Below are 20,260 nucleotides of genomic sequence, written 5' to 3' on the forward strand. Positions count from 1 at the left end.
ATCAAGGTAAGCCATGTTTTACTTAACTTAGGGCTTCCACCCTGCCGGGTGTCGACGCTTTCCGGTTGAGGACACTGGCGGTCTCCAGCTATAGTCAACCAATCAATTCAATCTAATCAGAGTAAACACATTAAGTTAATCAATCGGTCAGTCACACATATATCCATAAATGCTTTGCAAGGAAGAATACTGAGAATCTGCACTTCCTGCAGGGGTATATGTACTAGGTGCTGACGTCAGATTGAAATCTGATCCGTCTCCAACTGCTAGCACGAGTACACTATACCCATTGGTCCTGAGTCCATCTGTCTACACTAAGGAAAACGAAATTCAGGTAAGTAATTTCTCCAATACTTTGTCCGTGTAATGAAAAATTACAGTTTGTTCCAACTTAAAAAAGGATAATACTATTATCATAAAAAGGTATATGGTGCAAACTTTTCTATCATCATTAGCGTAACTGAAAGCAATGTAAATCTCCTTGTGCTTACATGTTTAGAAGTAGAAGTCCATTCAAAGAGATTTTCCAGCACTGGGTGGTGAATGACTTTTCTGCTTGGATCTCCTTTGGATTTTGTATATCTAGGAATAAATGAAATATCTGAGGATGTCTATACTGCAGTAGAACACAGTGATTCTGAGGAATCAGAAAAATCGGACACTAGTGACAGCGAATATGTAAGTGATGAGGAGCAAAAGTCAAAGAATGAGCAAGAAGATGGAGATGAGAAAGAAAGTAAAATGGAGAAAGAGTCATCTGCCAAAAAGAAACCCAAGCAACCTGTTCAAGCAGACATTAAAGAGGAAGGCAAGAGCACACCTCCAGCAGCGGAAAACATTGAGCCACCAGTCAAAGAAAAGCCAAATACGAGCACAGAGAAGGATGATTCTGAAAAGATTAAAAGTTTGCCTCACCCTACAAAAGAAAAACTGAAAGGTAAAGATGACACAGACTCGCCTACTGTGCGCCTGGGTTTGGACTCTGATTCAGAAAGTGAACTTGTCATAGACCTGGGAGAAGATCATTCTGGACGTGAGGGACGGAAAAACAAGAAAGATTCAAAAGAACTGCCCACTAAACAGCCAGAAGGTATGTTGCTATTCTGTTTTTGGTTTCTTTCTTTCTTGCTTTCCGATATATGTTTATAATTTCATCATCAGGACTGTAATGTGCAATTAATGAATATATGCAAACAGTTAAAACAAGTGGTCAGCAGTATCGGTAGATAACACATTCTGTAATATTTTTTAATTCATTGCTAAATGCTAAATATCAACCTACTAAAGGATTTTTCCCCATTTTGTGTCTGTGGTAAAAATAAATCCTATGTCAGGCCGATAGTTCCATATTATCTACATCAGCTGTGCTTGTACTGGTCCTCCAGTAACCCCTAACCAGTTTCTAATAAATATATATGAAATATATTTTTATGCACTACCTTCAATGTATGTAAATCTCTTGTGTATAATCATTAAGGATATCTAGAAAAATCCAGCTGTCTGGGGAAGGGGAAGAGTGGAAGGTTGTGTGCGAGGACTGGTTTGATCCTCAGCACACCTTACTAAAATTCAAGGTTTGCAGTTGATACAGATGTTTATAGGTTGCTCTTCATAGGTACAATTAACTGACAGTGAGGTTCATTTAGTTAATTACTTTATTGGATTAATTACTATTCTTTTTAAAATTACAGTGATGTACAATTAAGAACAAATACAATACATAAGATATGTCACTATCAAAAAAGATATAGATAAATTATACTAAAAATTATTCTAACTCTAATATACTAGTACAGGTTAAAAATAAGGCAATTATAGTAGATACTCATAAAACCAAATAAATTAAAATTCTTTTCAAAAACCAATACATTAATTCAACATAATAAGACTGTACAGCTAGAGCATAGCTTTTATTTATCAAATGCTTGTAAAAACAAGTAGATTTTTCTAGTCGCAGACTAAGAGGGAGGGAATTCAATCAACTAGAGGCCAGGAATGCAAATGTCATTCCCTGAGTTGTTTCAAATCTGATTTGCTTGAATATGGGAATATTCAGTAATTCATACTGAGTTGATCGGAGCAGACGACCTGGGGTATAAGGACACAAAAGGTTTGAAAGATAGGTAGGAATTGCCCCATCAAAACACTTTAAAGGAAAGACAGACTATTTTAAATTGGATTCACAGAGAAAATGGTAAGCATTGTAACTTTAACAGAGGAATGACATGAACATATTTCTTCTTATCAAAATTGAGTTTAGCTGAAATATTTTGGATAGTTTAAAGATGGCTAAGTGACAGGGATGAGAGGCTATGATAAAAGTTTATTGCAGTAATCCAAATAGCTGGGTACAAGTGCATAAATTAAAGACTTTAGACTGCTGGAATCTAAAAATTGTTTTAAATGATGGATAAAACTCAAGTAACAGTAGATGCATTGGGCTAGAGCAGAAATCTGAGGAGAAGACTTAAGTTCAGTTTAATTTCTAGGATGGTTATTACATCTTTCAGTTCAATCTGAACACCACACATGGATGGGGGATGGCAAAATCAATGAATCTAAATTTCTGGTAAATCATATAGCTTTGAAATTACTAGGATTGACTTTTAATCTAGCCAGTCCACTACCTTAGAAAGACAGGTGTTGAAGTCTGACAAAAAGTCTTATGAGCTAGCATTGAAACTAGCCATAGTCTGAACGTCATCCACATAGAGATAGTATCCATAGCCAAGGCTCTGAATTAAGGTTGCTAAGGGTGACAGATATAGATTGGAAAGAAGAGGAGAAAGGATAGATCTTTGAGGGACTCCACAGGTAAGATATTGGGGATATGAGAGAATAGAATTCCACTCAACAGTGAAGAATCTATTGGTTAGATAATAGATGAACTGAGAATTTACAGTAAATTTGTTGATCTTTTGTCATATGCCACCCTTGTAAGTTTCCAGGCTTTTGAGTCCTCTTCCATAATGTCTGCTTCTAGAAGCCCTGTTAATGAGTGATTTCTATCATAGCTTCTGTTGATTGATTGGTTTGGTTCAGATATAAAAAGTGAAATGCTTTTAACCTTATAGACAAGGCGGTCAATACATCTATAAATGAGCTTCATGGAGGCACCAAAAAATATTTGTTTTGCTAATTGACATAGAAATATAGAAAAGGACGGCAGAAAAGGACCAAATGGTCCATCCAGTCTGCCCAGCAAGCTTATGGTAGCATCTGCTGCGCCATAAAGGCCACTTCCTTACTTAGTTTCCCAAACTAAGGGCCCAACAAAGTCAGGGCCCTTGGTTGTTGTCTGAGTTCGATTCCCTGTTACTTCTTGCCGTTGAAGCAGAGAGCAATCTTGGAGTTGCATCTAAAGTATCAGGCTTATTGGTTAAAGGGTAGTAACAGCCACATCAGCAAGTTACCCCCATGCTTGTTTTCCCAGACCATAAAATCCAATGTCCTTGTTGGTTGCTGTCTGAATCTAATTCCCCTTTTTCTCTTTTCCCCCTGCTGTTAAAGCAGAGAGTAATAATGAAATTGCATCAACAGTATGAAGTCTTATTTTGCTGATATGGAACTACATCTTAGTGCAGGTAGCAATTTTTATAAGATTACTTGGTTATCATATTTGGTACCCTGAATTCTGAAATATCCTGGGGCAAGAGGAGGGAATAAATCAGGACTAGGCAATAGAAATGGGCTCTTCCTTTTTCTTGCACAATACCACCCAGTGGCAATATTTTTTCTAGCACATAAACTGAGAACTTTTCTGTGCATGTGAAGTTTGTCTCTCTATCTGGGACACAGTTTCAAAGTGTTTGAAATCTCTCCCTATGTTGATTTTGTCATATTTACAACCCATTTGAATTGCAAAAAATGCTCATTACAAAATCTAGAACCCCTGAGTTAACAGGGAGGAGAAGCTGATATAGCCTCTGTCTTGGTGAGGTTGATCTTTAAGTAGATATTTCCTTTCCATTTCCTGTACTAATATCTATATCCAGAGAAATGACTAACTGCAAGTCTTCGTCGTTAACTATAATACCCAATATCAAATTTTTTTAATGAACCTCCCATCATTGGTTATAAATTATATATTAAAAAGTAGTGGGGACAAGATTGAGCCCTGTGATATTCCACTTGTCAATAACCAGGGCTCTTATTTCTTAGGAATAGAAGCTCCCAGCACTGAGTTGGAATGTGGGAGGTCGTGTTGATTATAGTAGGAAAACAAAAATAACTCATTCATGTAATTCAGTATCAAAGATTTGGACTTTCTTGCTCACTGCCTAGTCATGTCAGTTTCCTTGTTTTATTAAAAGTATGTCATTGTAAGAGTTGACACTAGGTGCCAAGCAGTAACTTTGAATATTTTTCACCCAGTTGCAGGTACTCACCAAAGGCCCAATTTTCAAATAATGCTTGGTGTCTAAATACCATGCTTCTATATTTGAGAGGCTATCAGCTGAATTTAGAAACCTAAATTTTCTGTTGAAATTTGTCCTTAAATCCTAAAATCTTTTGGAAATTGCCCTGTGAATGACTAGAACTTAGAAACTTTGATCTAAATGGATAGGTGAGAATGTGTACATGTCTAAGCATAGTGGATATGTGAAGGACAGTGCCCACACAAAATCCTTCCCCTGCAAAAGCATCAGTTATTTCCTTTTACCTTAGCTTTTTTTAAATTAATATTTGTGAAAATTATTGGAACTCATCAAGCAAAGAATATCATTTTCTTAAATGTTGTGTTTGCTTAGCTGTTGGGAAAACTCCAGCTGCAACCAGTGCAAACAGTCAGCCTCCTCCACCTGAGACACCAGTGCTTACTCGGTCTGCGGTCCAAACCCCAACAGCTGGCGTTACTGCGACAACTAGTGCTGTGACTACTGTGACTGCTCCAGCTGCAGCCACTGGCAGTCCTGTAAAAAAGCAGAGGCCCCTGCTGCCTAAAGAAACAGTGCCTGCAGTACAACGAGTAGTATGGAATTCTTCAAACAAATTTCAAACATCCTCTCAAAAGTGGCACATGCAGAAAGTGCAGAGACAGCAGCAGCAGCAGACGCAACAGCAACCACCACCACCACCACCACCTCCTCCAGCAACACAACTTCAGTCTTCTCAAGGAACAAGATATCAGACTAGACAAGCTGTTAAAGGTATTCAACTGCATGGCTGCTTTGTACTGCAGTTTTAACATGACTGGGGGAGTAGGCCGTACAAGGAAATGTTCCATTAAAATACTCTGGTTATATGAACCTCTTCCATTTCTTTCTTACTACTACTTTATGTGATTTTTAGACATACTAAATGTTTGAAGTATTATGTTTTTTAAATTTGTGATGGCTTGTGGAAATGTATGTATGTAATATAGAGGAGAATGGATGGGATGTCATCTATAACCAGTAACTATTGGTATTGGAGTGGTGAGTGAGGTAGGTTTGCTGGCATCAGTAAACTGTATGAGTATATTATAGTACCTACTTTAGCAGACTCCCAAGGTACCAGTACTGGTTAATTTATAGATGGATGGATTGTGCTACCATCCATTGTTCTATACAGTCTATAGAATAGAGCTACAAGGAGTGAGGGACCCTGGAGAACCATGTGTAGCGGGTAGAGTGGAAACATGGAGGCCAGTAATTGGGAGCAGTGGGATAAGAGGAGTAGAAAGTGGCAAGGAAAGAAGAGCTGTCAAGCATTGTGGAGAAGGAAGAACAACAAGGTCCTTAGCTGAAACCCTAAGAGAAGCTGGCAGGGTAGGTGGATGCAACACAGGCAAGTAAATCTAATCACGTTTTGATGTCGGAAAGCAATGGTTGTCTGACATGATTATACCAATTTGCCAACATCACAGTGGGCATTTGACAGGCTAAGACAGGATGAATAGGCAGGTTAGAGGCACTTCTTCTTGGCTGAATAAATGATATTTGGCTGTTTATTTGTGTGAGATCATCTTATTTCTGTCATGCAGCCATATGGTTGGCTAATACTTTTGTCACGAATTAAAATTGTGAAAATTATGCTGCTGGTTATACTTTGTGGCACGATGGTGAAAGTGCATGCCTGGAAGTCATCAGGTGGATGAATTTGGGTTTGTCATTAGTATGCGAGTGAATAGCACCAAGAAATTCTAACTTGAGATATTTAAGGATCGTTTTCTGAGAAGAGGCATAAGATATTGCAGATGATGGGAAGATAACACAAAATAAAAATCAGATCCCAGTCAAAAATTCATGCATGGTACCATTATATAGGCATGCTTTTCCTTTTTCAAAGCTGGGTATTTACACATTTAGGAAATGTATATTCTTTATCTATTGTAATAAGTAGAATCTCCTAGGATGAAGTCAGGTCTGTTATTTTTATTATTTCAGAGTGGTTTTTCAACAAAGTACAAGCAGGTATAAATATCCCTGCCCCATCCAGATAGGTATGTGAGGTCATGAGAGAGAAATTTGTTCAAGGTGTCAATGAGTATCAGTGGCAGAAGCAAGATTTGAACCCAGATGTCCTGATTCCCAGTACATAATTTTAATAAAGTATTTTCTTTTAAATTCTTACATTCCCCCTATAGCGATACCGATCAGTGACAACGGCTCAAAACCAACCATTGCCCCACATTTTTATTTTTAAAGATTAAATTACAGAAATAATACATTAGTAAGCTGAATCATTGTTTGCAAAACCTCTTTCAAGTTAGTAAAAATAAAAAATGAACTTAAACATTAAGGGTGTACAGGGTTTTTTTAATGTCGTTTTTGTTTTGTGTCATTTTTTGCTTGATTTTGTTTTTAAAATGCTTGATTGGGGTTTTTTCAGTTTTCTCAAATTTCATTTAACATGAATCTCAAATGAAATTTCAGTGTTTTTTCTTTCATTTCATGGTTCCAACGAAATTAAACAAAATAGCAGTCAATGTGTTTCATTTTAAACAAATGCACATCCCTATTAAACATGAAGAATTGTTAGTAAGATTCACAGAAAATGGTCATTATTTATATTTTATATCCTCATATTCCATGTGGCAAAGCATTTTATTTATGTACGTAGAAAATTGCAACAATTGTGTTTCTGCTTTTAGCTGTACAGCAGAAAGAAATCACACAGAGCACTTCGACATCCACGATTACCCTGGTTACGAGTACTCAACCTGTTTCCATGGTTACCAGTTCAGGATCTATGACCACCTTGTCTACCCCAATTAATGCAGACTTGCCAATTGCTACTGCTTCTGCTGATGTGGCGGCAGATATTGCCAAATACACTAGCAAAGTAAGTTTCTGAGGATGGGATATATGCTAAATGTTCAGAATTTTTTGCCTTTCAAGTGTTCATTGTTGGCCTTGGTAAATTGCAAGCCCAAACAGAACAGATTTGATGGGTCAACAGAATTTCCATGTACTGTATGTTCTGAAATTTCAGTCGCGGACCTGTGCTTACCTAGCAGGTTCAAAGAGTTTCCAAAGAAGCTTGGCCATTTGCTAAACTGTTAAGTAAGCCTTTCCAAAATGCGTTTAATCGCTCCCCTTGTATAATAATTTCTTCCTACCATGATTCTCAGCATGGTTATTCTGTTATAGTTGCACAGACCTCGTGTATATTTGGTGCTCTGTTCATATTTTTACTGAAATAGAGAACTGAGCTTTATAGTTTTTATATAAGAATTGAAGAAGAATTGGAAAAACAGGCCGATGTATGGGTATCAGTGGACGTGCATTATGACTTTCCAATAATAGTTCAGCTTAGCCCAAAATACCATGGAAAGGCAGCTCTAGACAGCTTTATTTAGCAGCATTTAATATTACACACTTTAGAATGTATTTTTTATTTATTTAAATCATTAAAATGTCAACAACAAAATTCAAAATACATCGGCATTTCTCCTGGCAGTACTCTTTTGGCCCAGTAGGCAGGTTTATCCATTTAGGAGCTATAGGAAGACAACCAAGGCTATTTTATAGCATGTTTTAATATTTTTTCTGATTGAACATATTTACTAGTTAATGCTATATGTTACTACTGACAGAGCTTTATCTGCCTGGGAAAGATTTCCAGTTGGATCTAGTTTTATGCTTGAAAATAATAGTATTTTGTGTACAGAATACACAATTTTGGATGCATTTCTTTTCTTTTTTTTTTTTTTTTACCCTGCTATATATTTACTGACTTCCTAATATATGTCAGAGCAAGACATCAGTTTTTTTCTTTTTCAGATGATGGATGCAATAAAAGGCACAATGACAGAAATATACAATGACCTTTCTAAAAATACTACTGGAAATACTATAGCAGAGGTAGGAGCTTACTGTTTGGTTTAATACTTTTGTTATACCACCTCAGTCTTTAATATAATAATCAGTGGTTTACAATTATGCACCTGTTAAATCATTCATACATGTAAAACACTTAGGATAAAGAATATGTATATTAAGGCAGTGGTTCTCAAACTGGATTTGGGCATTGAACTGGCTCCTTGTGGACCTGCAGGTGGTTCCTAGAATGAAACCCTGTTAGAGATGCTTACCAAGAAAATTTATTCAAGTGTGAGAAGCAGAACAGTAAGACAGAAAATTGTTTAAAAGTTGTCTTGCCTTCCTGCTTCTTTGTTGACTGTTATCTATATCTATATCTATCTTTCTGTCTATATATATATATATATATATATATATATATTGCGGCAGGAAATGGACAATTAACAGTCATTCCTGCAACATTAAGTGATGATTCTCTGGCCAGGATATGGGAAAATTTGGTGGTAAATGTCTGAGACCTCAGTGTTTCTGTAATACAAAAAAGATCTCTGTTAAAAGGTACAGAATTAATTTTGTATATATAACCTTAGAGCTGGGTGTTTTGGTTTTTTTTTGTATGTAATTACCTTGTGGTCCTTATGATATTAGGTAGAAAACCAAATGTATCAAATAAAGAGTAGTCTTTATATTTTGGTCAATATTTCTGTCCTCCCCTCCTTTCCCCAGATTCGACGTTTGAGAATTGAAATAGAAAAGCTGCAGTGGTTGCATCAGCAAGAGCTCGCTGAAATGAAGCATAACCTTGGTACGAGAAGTGCAGTCTTAGTTATCTGTTGAATAATATTCAAGAAACGCCAGCCTGATGGGAGGGAGTGTTTATCCTGAAATTTAGTCCAAAAAATGCTATAAGATTACTAGGGGCTCCAGATAATCATTTCAGCACATGTGCGCATGTACAGGGTTCAGCAAATAATGTGGGAGGGTGGTGGCAGCGGGAGAGACTACAGGTACTGCTGTTCAAGAGGTAAATGATTGCAGCTGCTTTTTCATACACACTTTTAAGAATCTGTAAGGGGCCGGCAGAAACGGTAGATGAGAAGCAGGCAAATAAAACAATCAGACTCCTACCAGGGCTTACAGAATCCTCCCAATCAGTGATGGTATGGAGGAGATGAGTAGCAGGCAGAGGAAGGAACCCTGTGAAACTTGAGACCCAAGCAGCTTCTCAGGTGGTCAGTTAACCACCTGAGAAGCTGCTTGGGATAAACACTGCGTGGGATAAACACTGTGGATCCATAAAGTCTAGAGCAGTGGTTCTCAACCTTTCTAATGCCGTGACCCCGCAATACAGTTCCTCATGTTGCGGTGACCCCCTCGCCCCGCCCTCGCCCCGTGAGGGTGGGGTGAGGGCGGGGCTTTGGTCATATGGGGGCGGGGTTATGGATGGGGTTGGATTTTAGTGCACACTTATCATTTAATTATGACATTTATAATGTGAATGTAACTCAACTCACCATAGGTTCTCACATGCATGGCACACTGACCCATGATCGTCACAGGGCTAGATGTAAAAGTACAGTTTGTATCCACAGGAACCCCCCTGACCCACAATAATGGATGTAAAGCAGAATTATGACATTCCCCATACAACTCACCCTACAAAAAAGATATTCTGGTTCTAGTGACATCTCAGTAACAGCAACTCAAACTCCTTCTATTTCCAGGCTCAATAGCCCTACTTATGAAAAGACAGCAGTTTACCACCAATGCATGTCCTCTGAGAAAACACAACAAATAAGACCGATACAAACGCTTACATGCTAGCAAAATATCTCATCTCGGTAACAGACACAGAACTGACCTAACATACTCCCAGGATCTGTAGTAATGCACATAAACTAATCCGCACACAGTTACACCTGTATTATGGAATACACTCAAACAGGAGCAACCCTATCTATGAAAAGGCAACACTACAAATATTAAATCAGGTCCTAAAAACCAATACACCTCTTAATAGGAAAACAGAACTAGCAAGCAGCTATAGATCCCCACACAGAAATAATTGTAAAACTATACTAATAAGCAGAATAAATGTTTCAAAACAGCTATGAACATCCAACAATTAAAAACTCATAAAAACTATTAAGCATTCTCCAAACACCAATAAAATATTTCAAAAAAGCAGACATCACACAATTAAAATGGCAGTCAAGAAAAATAAACTTAAAAGCCACCTTTACTTACCCCCTCCAGCAGCTCTCCTACTCCCCTTCCCTGCAGGCCGTGGCACTCACCAGAAGCAGCAGTAGAAGCTAAGCTCTATACTTATGGTCCTCTTCCTTAGTGCCTATGTCTCTCACACACACACACCATACCAGTCATGCCCCCATGACCAGTTTCTGTCTCTCACACACCAATCATCTCCCAAACAGTCTTTGGCACACACACACCAGTCACCTTCCTGAACAGTTTCTCTCATGCCATACACACACACACACACACAGGCTTCCCACTCCCGTGTTCTACTTACATATACGGGCTTCTCACTCTCATAATCACTTTCTCACACACACACACACACCAGTCACCTTCCTGAACAGTTTCTCTCATGCCATACACACACACACACACAGGCTTCCCACTCCCGTGTTCTACTTACATATATGGGCTTCTCACTCTCATAATCACTTTCTCTGTCTCTCTCTCTCTCTCACACACACACACACACTCACTCACTCACCAGTCTCTCACTCCCATGCTTGTTCTCTCCACATGCACAGGCTTCTCATTCCCATAATCACTTTCTCTCTGTTACACACACACCAGTCTCTCTCATTTCCATGCTTACTCTCCACGTGCACAGGCTTCTCATTCCCTGAATCACATTCTCTCATATTCACACACACACACCAGTCTTTTTCTCTCACACGCACCATCACCTTACCAAGCAGTCTCTCTCTCTCATGCATGCACACTCACCCAGGTTTCTCACTCCCATGCTTTCTTTCACCCCCACAACACCAGGCTTCTTACGCCCATGCTTTCTCACATACCCAGACTTCTCACTTCCATGCCTTTTCTCTCTCACACACACACACATCAGTCATCTCCCTGACTAATGTCTCACACTCTCACATACACATCAGTCATCTCCCTGAGCAATCACTTTCATTGTCTCTCACATACACACACACATCAGCTCTCTGACCAGTCAATCACACACAGGCTGGCTGGCTGCTTCTCTCTCTTTCTCTCACTCACTTCCTCTTCTCCCCTGAGCACAAATGGGAGCTGCAGCAGCCTCCGCTGGCCAAGAAAGAAGAATCCCATCGGCCGCGGGAGGCTCATGCTGCTGTCTCCTTTCTCCATTACCGGCTACTTCTATTGCTCGAGGACCGATGCTGCAGCCGCTGCTGCTACTTTTTCGCGCGGCGCAGCTCTCTCTCCTTCCCGTGCACCGCGATTCACTTCCTGTTCCGGGTCACGGGAGGGGGGGCGGGCAGGCGCAGGAAGAAGAAAAGGCCCAGCCACGGGTGCACAGCTTCTTCTAGCGCCGCTGCCGTTCCCGCTGGGCTTGAACGTGCTGACAGCCCGGCGGCAACGGCAGCGGGAGAGACCGGGAGCGCGCAACACACCTGCCGGTGCTTGGCGGTGCCGCGGACCGGCAAAAAACTCCCACGGCCCGGTCCGTGGACCGGTGGTTGGGGACCCCTGCTTTAGGCGACCCCTGTGTTTTGGGCGTTCGACCCCCGCCGGGGTCGCGACCCACAGGTTGAGAACCGCTGGTCTAGAGGATGTGAATGAAGGGAAGAGGCATGGGGGTGGCTTGCGGGAATGACAGTTACTACCTGGTGATTAATACCCTTATTCAATAAACATACACATGGTTAATGCAACTCCAACATTGCTCTATGTTTCAACAGCAAGAGGAAATGTGGAAAAAAGGATTTGCATTCACAAATAAGCGTGGGTGTAGCTTGCTTGTTACGGTGGTTACTACCCAAAATCAATTAAGCCTGATACTTCACTTGGAATACATGCAGCTCACTGCTTCAACAGCAGGGGGAATGAAGAAAAGAGGATTTATATTCAGACAACAACCAACAAGGACTGAATTGCACAGGCTGGGTAAACAAAATAAGCGTGGGAGTAGCTTGCTTATTGCGGCAGTTACTACCCCTAACCAATTAAGCTTGTTAGTTCACTTTGATGCAGCTCCAGGACAGCTGTCTACCTCAATGGTGGGGGTGGAAGGTAACTAGAACCAAAAAGTTACTAATAAGGGCCAAGAAGAACAGATAAGTATGAGAAAAAGTAAATGTGAAAGCTTGCTGGGCAGACTGGATGGGCTGTTTGATCTTCTTCTGCCGTCATTTCTATGTTTCTATCTTTAAGAGAGCAGAGGAAGGGAGGGGGGTAGGCAAGCAGCAGACAAGTGCAGAGAACTTGTGCTGGTGGGAGGAAGAAGGAAAGGGTCAGGAAGTAGAAAGTAAGAAGAATTGGAAGGTGGGATGTGCAATGAGAAAAGTGTCCATACTCCTGCACTCTCCCCCCCCCCCCCCCCACAACCTTCCATGTCCCCTCACACCCCATAGTCCTCCCCAAACCCCCAATGCATGAAACCCACAAATGCACCTCTGTCCCCAAACAACAACATTCACCCCTTCAAACACAAAATCATACCGGAAACACCTCTCCAAACCCTCACCCACACACAACTTCTCAACAGCCACTCGCAACACTCAGCCCAATGTACACCACTGACTCCACCAGCACACACCAATCACAAACCCAGTTGTAACACTCACTCTGCACATCTACCTACCTCCATGTACCAACTCACCTCCTCTACTCGACCCCCACATTACTGACACCACCACCCACACACTCCTCATCTTCATCTTCACCCACACTACCACAATGACCATACATCCCAAAGTCCCCATATAAACCCCTCCCTAAATACATACATCCCATCCACAAATCTCTTGTGCCACCACATTCCACTCCCACAACTTCAACCCAAAGTGAGCATCACAGTGCATTTGCATTCACACACATAGTAATGCTCATCTGGAGCCATCACACTGCTAAAATTGATGCAGGAGACCTCAGGAACACAGACACAAGCAACACTGTAGCAGTGGCAGGCAGCAATAGAAAGGCTTCTGGGGTTTCCCAAAACCCACCAGAGGAAGAGAAAAGAGGAATGACAGATCTAGAAAGGCTGGTGGGGTTTCTCATTCCCCAGAAGAGGTAGGCAGATTAGGCAGGAGATGGAAAGAGGGAGAGTAGGAGGAGGGCGGGCATGAGTTAGAAGAGTTAAACAGGAGATAGGAGAGGGGATAAGTTAAAGAAGTGAGAAGGGAAGGAGTTGGCATGGGGGGAGGAGAGGGAACATGGAAGGGGAGAAGTGGAGAGTAATAGAAAAATTGTGCTCATAGCCTTCTGTCTCCACTTCACCTCCCCTTCTTACACCCACACCCTCACCCCACACAAACTCATCCCCCCTACCTGCTCCACACATACATACGCCACCCACCCTCCCCACCTAAACCACTCCCACAACCCCCTAAACTACTCCCACCAACCCCCTCCCACACACACACACACACACACACTGGGGGGGGGGGGGGAGGAAGTGTGGAGGGGGAGGAAGTAGGGAGGGGGAAGCCAGTGCACACAGAACTGCCCCCAGTCCCAGCATATCCGCTACCAGCTGCAGACCCACCTCCACACCACCTGCCTTTATCCACCTATACACTCTCACTCACATTCACACACTCGCACACTACATACCCTCACACTCACACTTTCTTTTCCCTCCTCAAATCCCATATACCAGCACCTCCACCCCACGCACACCCTTCACCACTCCTCCCCACACACACGAGGTGGAATGTGTGCACACATACTCACCTACACCACTTCCATCCTCTCCTACCACCCCTACATTCACTTTACGTAAACCACCACCTCCCTAATACAAATGGGGGGGAGGAGAGGGCGAGCAGGACAGACTCCAAGAGGGCAATAGTGCCCATACCTGCCCATCCCCCCACCCCTATATCACTGGCAGGATTGGCAAGTGAAGCCCCTAGTGTGTGTGTGTATATATATATATATATATATATATATATATATATATATATATATATATATATTTAAGTTATGCTACATTGTTTAACATGTTATTTCTTTATTCTGACTTCTTGCTTGCCAGTTCCCGGCTACCCTTCTCTCCTGTTCTTTGTAGTCCCACCCCCTGTCCCTTTTTGATGTACTTTCTACCTTCAGTTTGGATGTAAACCGGTATGATGTAACCACTAATATTGGTATAGAAAAGAATTAAATAAAAAAATATATATATCTATATCTATCTATCTATCTATCTATCTATATATATATATATATATATATATATATTTATTAATTGTGAACCGGAGTGATATGTATTGTATACAGGAACTTCCGGTATATAAAAACCTAAAAATAAATAAATAAATACACACACCCATTTATTTAATAGTTTTATATACTGCTCTCACCAAGGGATTACAATGTTATATTCACAATATAAAATAGCAAATTAAAATAAACATTACACTGAAATAAATGCTAATACAGCATGAGTCTAATTTTGCAATCTATACAATCTGATCAAACAATCGGGCTGATACAGTAGCCGCACATTTTACTTTCAAAAATTAACGCCTGCCCAAAGGCTGCCCAAAGGCTGGCGTTAATTTCTGCTGGCGCCAGGGAAGTGTACAGAAAAGCAGAAAAAACAGCTTTTCTGTACACCCTCCGACTTAATATCATAGCAATATTAAGTAGGAGGCCCCAAAAATAAAATCAAAAATTTAAAAAAAAAATTTTAAATTGGCCTGCGGCCGGCGGGTCGGAAGACGGACACTTAATTATGCCGGCATCCGCTTTCCGAACCCGTGGCTGTCAGCGGGTTTGAGAACAGACGCCGGCAAAATTGAGCGCTAGCTGTCAAACTTGCTGACAGCCGCCGCTCCTGTCAAAAAAGGAGGCGCTAGGGACACGCTAGTGCCTAGCGCCTCTTTTTACCATGGGCCCTCATTTGCATACTAAATCGCATGCACAGGAGAGTGGCCTGTGCAGCGTCGGGAGAGCGGGCGCTCGCCTTGGAGCGCTGGCTCTCCTGCGGGTTTTACTGTATCGGCCTGAATGTTGTTTGTTCTTTTAGTGCTAGCTTTATAGCATGGGTTATAAGGCTTCATTCTGTTTTGTTAATATTGAATGCCATTTTAAACAAATAGGTTTTTAATGGAGAAATTACTTACCTGATAATTTTGTTATCCTTAGTGTAGACAGATGGACTCAGGACCAATGGGTTATGTGCTCCCTTGCTAGCAGATGGAGACTGAGTCAGGTTTCAAAGCTGTTGTCACCTTAGATATACCCCTGCAGTGACCTCAGCCATTCATTATTCTCTTCAAAAGCCACTGCGGACATACTATTTAAAAATTTGAATAAAATTTGGGTACAACTTAACAACTTGATTAAAAAACTGGTGACCGTTACTGTATTCAACCAAACATTAGCGCTGAATCCCAGCAATATTATAGATGTCCTGATCTAGGGATAGGGCGACGGCTTACCCGTAACCTCTTGGAATTGATATTCACCTCATGGGTGATTCCTTGGTACCGTTCATGGGTAGCCGTGAGCGGGATGCTGAGTCCATCTGGCTACACTCTAGGAAATGGAGAAATTACCTGATAATTTTGTTCTCCTTAGTGTAGACTGGACCAATGGGATGCACAAAAGCCACTCCCGAACAATATGGGAGGCTGTCTGCGGTCTGGTTAGCACCGCCCTTGCAAAAGCTGCATCCTCTCGGGCCTGGACATCCAGGCGATAGAATCTGGAGAAGGTGTGTAAGGAGGACCACTTCGCTGCTCGATAATGTCGACAGGAGACAGCAGCTTAGCTTCTGCCCAGGATACTGCCTGGGCCCTAGTGGAATGAGCTTTAACCTGAAGGGGTAAAGGCTTCCTTGCCTCTACATAAGCTTCCGTGATCACGTCCTTCATCCAGCAAGCTCTCTGGTAGCTCGCGAAGCCACTTCACCTTGTTTCCTTCCACCGTGAAGAACAAACAAGCCACTGGTTCTGAACGTTCCAGATACTGTACTAAAACATTCCAGATAATGTACTAAAAGCCTAGAGTGGGGGATTCGCCAGAATGATGGCTACTGCCTGGAAACAATACCCTTATTCAATAAACATATACATGGTTACTGTGACTCCAACATCACTCTAAGCTTCAACAGCAAGAGGAAATATGGAAAAAAGGATTTGCACTCACAAAGAGGGGAGTAGCTGGCTTGTTACGGCGGTTACTACCCCAAACCAAATAAGCCTGATACTTCACTTTCAATGCATATCCAGCATAGTTCTCTGCTTCAACGGCAGGGCTGAAGAAAAACTGATACTTCACACATCCAGCAGAGCTCTCTACTTCAACGGCAGGGGAGAAGAAAAAAGGGTTCGCACTCACAAAGCGGGGAGTAGCTGGCTTGTTACGGCGGTTACTACCCCAAACCAAATGTGCCTGAGACTTCACTTTCGATGCATATCCAGCATGGCTCTCTGCTTCAACGGCATGGGAAAAGAAAAACAACCAATAAGGGCTGTATAACATAGTCTGGGTAAAACAAATAAGCATGGGTGTAGCTTGCTTATTGCGGTGGTTACTACCCCTACTACCCCTAACTAATCAAGCTAGACATTTCACTTGGATGCAGCTCCATCACTGCTCTCTACATTAATGGTGGGGGTGGAAGGGAAATAGAACCAAGAGTTAAGAGAAACAGATAAGTATGAGAGAAAAAATGTGTGAGGCTTGCTGGGCAGACTGGATGGGCCGTTTGGTCTTCTTCTGCCGTCATTTCTATGTTTCTATGTTTCTAAGTGGCATAGGTGGTGGTAGTCTTCGTGTCCTTGCATCTCTCTTGGGACAGTAAGGAAATGGACTGGTTCAGGTGAAACTCCGAAACCAGCTTTGGCAAGAAGGAAGGGACGGTGCGAAGCTGTAATGTTCCTGGAGTAAACTGAAGGAACTGCTCCTGACATGACAGCGCCTGTAGTTCAGAGATGCGACAAGCCGAGCATATCGCCACCAAGAATACAGTCTTCAGCATTAACAGGCATAGAGACAGACTGCGTAGCGGTCGAAAAGAAGGCCCTGCTAATAAGTCCAATACTAGATTGAAGTTCCATAGGGGAACCGGACACTTTAAGGGTGATCGGAGGTGTTTAACCCCTTTCAGGAAACGGGCCAGGACTGGATGCGTCCACAGGCGGGTTCCGTTCACCTCACCCCTGAAACAGGAGAGAGCCGCCACCTGGTTCTTCAAGGAGTTGAGGGACAACCCTTCGTTCAAGCTGTCCTGTAAAAATTCCAGAATCATGGGGATCTTGGTTGTCCAAGCGGGCAGCCCGCATTCCTTGCACCAGGCCTCAAATATTTTCCAGATCTGCATGTACGCCAGGGACGTCGAGAACTTGTGCACGCGGAGCAAGGTGGCAATTACAGCCGCCAAATATCCTCGTTTTGTCAGATGAGCCCTCTCAAGGGCTATACTGTAAGACAAAACCGAGTTGGATCCTTGTGAAGGATCGGACCTTGTTGGAGAAGGTCTGTGTGCGGGGGGAGGCATAGGGGGGTCTCCACCAGAAGCCTCTGCATGTCTGCATACCACGGGTGTCTGGGCCAATCTGGGGCCACCAGAAGGACTAATCCTCTGTGGCATTTTATCTTGCGAATGACCTTGCCCAGCAGAGGCCATGGAGGAAAGTGTACAGTAAGTCCTCCTCTGGCCAGGTCTGGACAAGGGTGTCGATTCCTTGGGAGCACTGATCTCTTTTGCGACTGAAAAATCGGGGGACCTTCGCATTGTGAGATATGGCCAGTAGGTCGATGAATGGGAAGCCCCAGCAATCTACTAGGAGCTGGAAGGCTTTGGTTGACAATGCCCATTCGCCTGGATCCAGACTCTCCCTGCTGAGAAGTCTGCTCTGACGTTGTCTTTTTCCCCGCAATGTGGGAGGCCGAGGTCCCTTGTAGATTTAACTTCACCCATTCCATAAGGTGGCCTATCCCCAGAGACACTTGGTGACTTTTGGTTCCTCCCTGGTGGTTCATTTAGGCTACAGTTGTTGCATTGTCCAACATCATGTGGACTGCCTGTCCCTGGAGCCTGTGGTTGAATTGCAGACATGCTAATCTGACAACTCGGGCTTCCAGGTGGTTTATGTTCCAGCACGCTTCTTCCTTGCTTCTTTGTTGCCAGAGCCATAGTGCACTGTTTGTGTGTTCAGCCGGTTAATGTCTGAGCTCGAGCGCGCACAGATCCGCCCCGATGCATGTAAGTATAAGCATCCGGTTGTGTGCAAATGTATGTGTGTGCTTATGTGCGCGGTTATGCACACAGGTGTGTGTGCACTTATGCACGCATTAGGTGCACAACAGGACCGGCCCGCACCATGCGTGCTGACGTCAATGGGGGAAAATGGTGCTGCATCAAACCGCATGCAAGATTGCGCCGCCGCGGCCTGCCATGTGGAGTGCCCACCGAGCCTGAAGCAGGGCTTAGCCCATTGGGGGGCCACTCAACCGGCTCGGAAACCCCCTTCCCTTGCCCTAACAGGGTCGGGAACATTGTCGGTATGGCGTGCCAAGAAAGGAAACTGGAGGAAAGACTTACTGAAGCCCTTCCACTTCTCTGAATTGGAGGAGTTCTTCTCTACTTACCTGGGCTACCTGGGCTTAGCGCTTACCGGCTGAGTTCAGAGATGGTCTCCGGCTGCGGGGGAGAGGGCTTTAGGCCATCACTGCCATGCTTGGCTTCCTGCACCCGCTGCCTTTCAGCAGTAAAGTCCACGCTGGGTTCGGCTACCCGGACCAAGGCACACCTCTGAGGAAACTCGGAAATTGCCTCAGGAATTCTCATCTGGGGGGAGGGATCTTTAGGTATCACCGCAGGAGAGCAGGGCTCGATCTTTCTCCAAATTATGTTGAAATATTTTTTATTGTATCAATCAGTAAGATACATAAACAAGCATGTGTGATCACACTGCTCATCAATATACGTTTGATAAAATAACAGTGTAATTAGCGATACAATATTTTGTATGTTTTCTTTAAACCAATTTTCCATCAATAACAATGCTGCAACTATAAGACTAGTATCATGAGAACAAATCAGTGGGAGGGTGTCTGCAAGCCACTAGTTGTACTAAAAAGTAGGTAAAGCATCAAAATTAGCAAGGAAAAGGTAAACCAGTTCTAGAGTGACACCGGCGGCTGCAGGGCCGCCATCGAAGTGACACCGGCCATCAGAGGCCTCAATCTCCAATGCCCCCCGATAGTCCTAGGCGTTCCCCACCAACACTGGTGCTGGGCACCATGCCACCTTGGAGACCCAAGGAAGAGCCGGTGATGCCTCATCCCCCTCCCTCAGTACTGGCCACTCCGAACTTTCAGGAGGAGTTGGACTGCAGGGTTCAGTTCGTGATGTTCAAAGCTCTCTGGAGCGTTGAGCTGCCAGTGCCACCAGCCCCATACCAGTGCCCGAGCCTCCGTCATCGATGCTGATGCCCTTCCTGGAGCATTTGGATGTCCTCCTGGGTGCCCTTCCAATGCAGCCGGTGCCTGAGGGACCCTCTGTTCCCCAGCGGCCACTAATGCCCCCCACCGGAGCAATCCTGATTCTCAGGTCCTCCGAGGAGAAAGATATGGCTGGGACTGTGTGTTTCCTAGACCACGGTTCCCCTAGTCCTTACCAGGTCCTTCCAGCCTCCCGTGGCCTCTGGTCCCCTCGATGCCAGGGAAACCGTCAATTCCCACGGTGCCCTCAAGGCCTCCGAAGCCATTGGAGCCCAGGGCCGATGCCCTTCACGGACCTCGCCCACGGCATGCTGGTCATAGTGAGGAAGAAGGGCCTTGGGGTGATGACTCCACAGAATCATCCTCTG

At 43.2% G+C, this 20,260-nt stretch overlaps 1 protein-coding gene across 9 annotated transcripts in view; it reads left to right on the plus strand.

The window, feature by feature from the left end:
* Positions 1 to 20,260, plus strand: part of ZMYND8 (zinc finger MYND-type containing 8) — a 423,241-nt gene that overhangs the window by 359,913 nt on the left and 43,068 nt on the right. For 7 of the 9 annotated variants that reach the window (XR_003858448.1, XM_029614633.1, XM_029614636.1 and 4 more), the window contains 5 exons: positions 587 to 1,090; positions 4,752 to 5,150; positions 7,076 to 7,266; positions 8,208 to 8,288; positions 8,973 to 9,051. Coding sequence is in view for 8 of the 9 variants with exons in the window: in XM_029614633.1 (XP_029470493.1) it covers positions 587 to 1,090; positions 4,752 to 5,150; positions 7,076 to 7,266; positions 8,208 to 8,288; positions 8,973 to 9,051 (1,254 nt within the window). In the remaining variant the exon portion in view is untranslated. The remainder of the gene's footprint in view (positions 1 to 586; positions 1,091 to 4,751; positions 5,151 to 7,075; positions 7,267 to 8,207; positions 8,289 to 8,972; positions 9,052 to 20,260) is intronic. The other 2 variants (XM_029614639.1, XM_029614638.1) reach the window with 1 other exon arrangement.

Source organism: Rhinatrema bivittatum, chromosome 8 (assembly GCF_901001135.1).
Source record: "Rhinatrema bivittatum chromosome 8, aRhiBiv1.1, whole genome shotgun sequence".
Lineage (NCBI taxonomy): Eukaryota > Metazoa > Chordata > Amphibia > Gymnophiona > Rhinatrematidae > Rhinatrema > Rhinatrema bivittatum.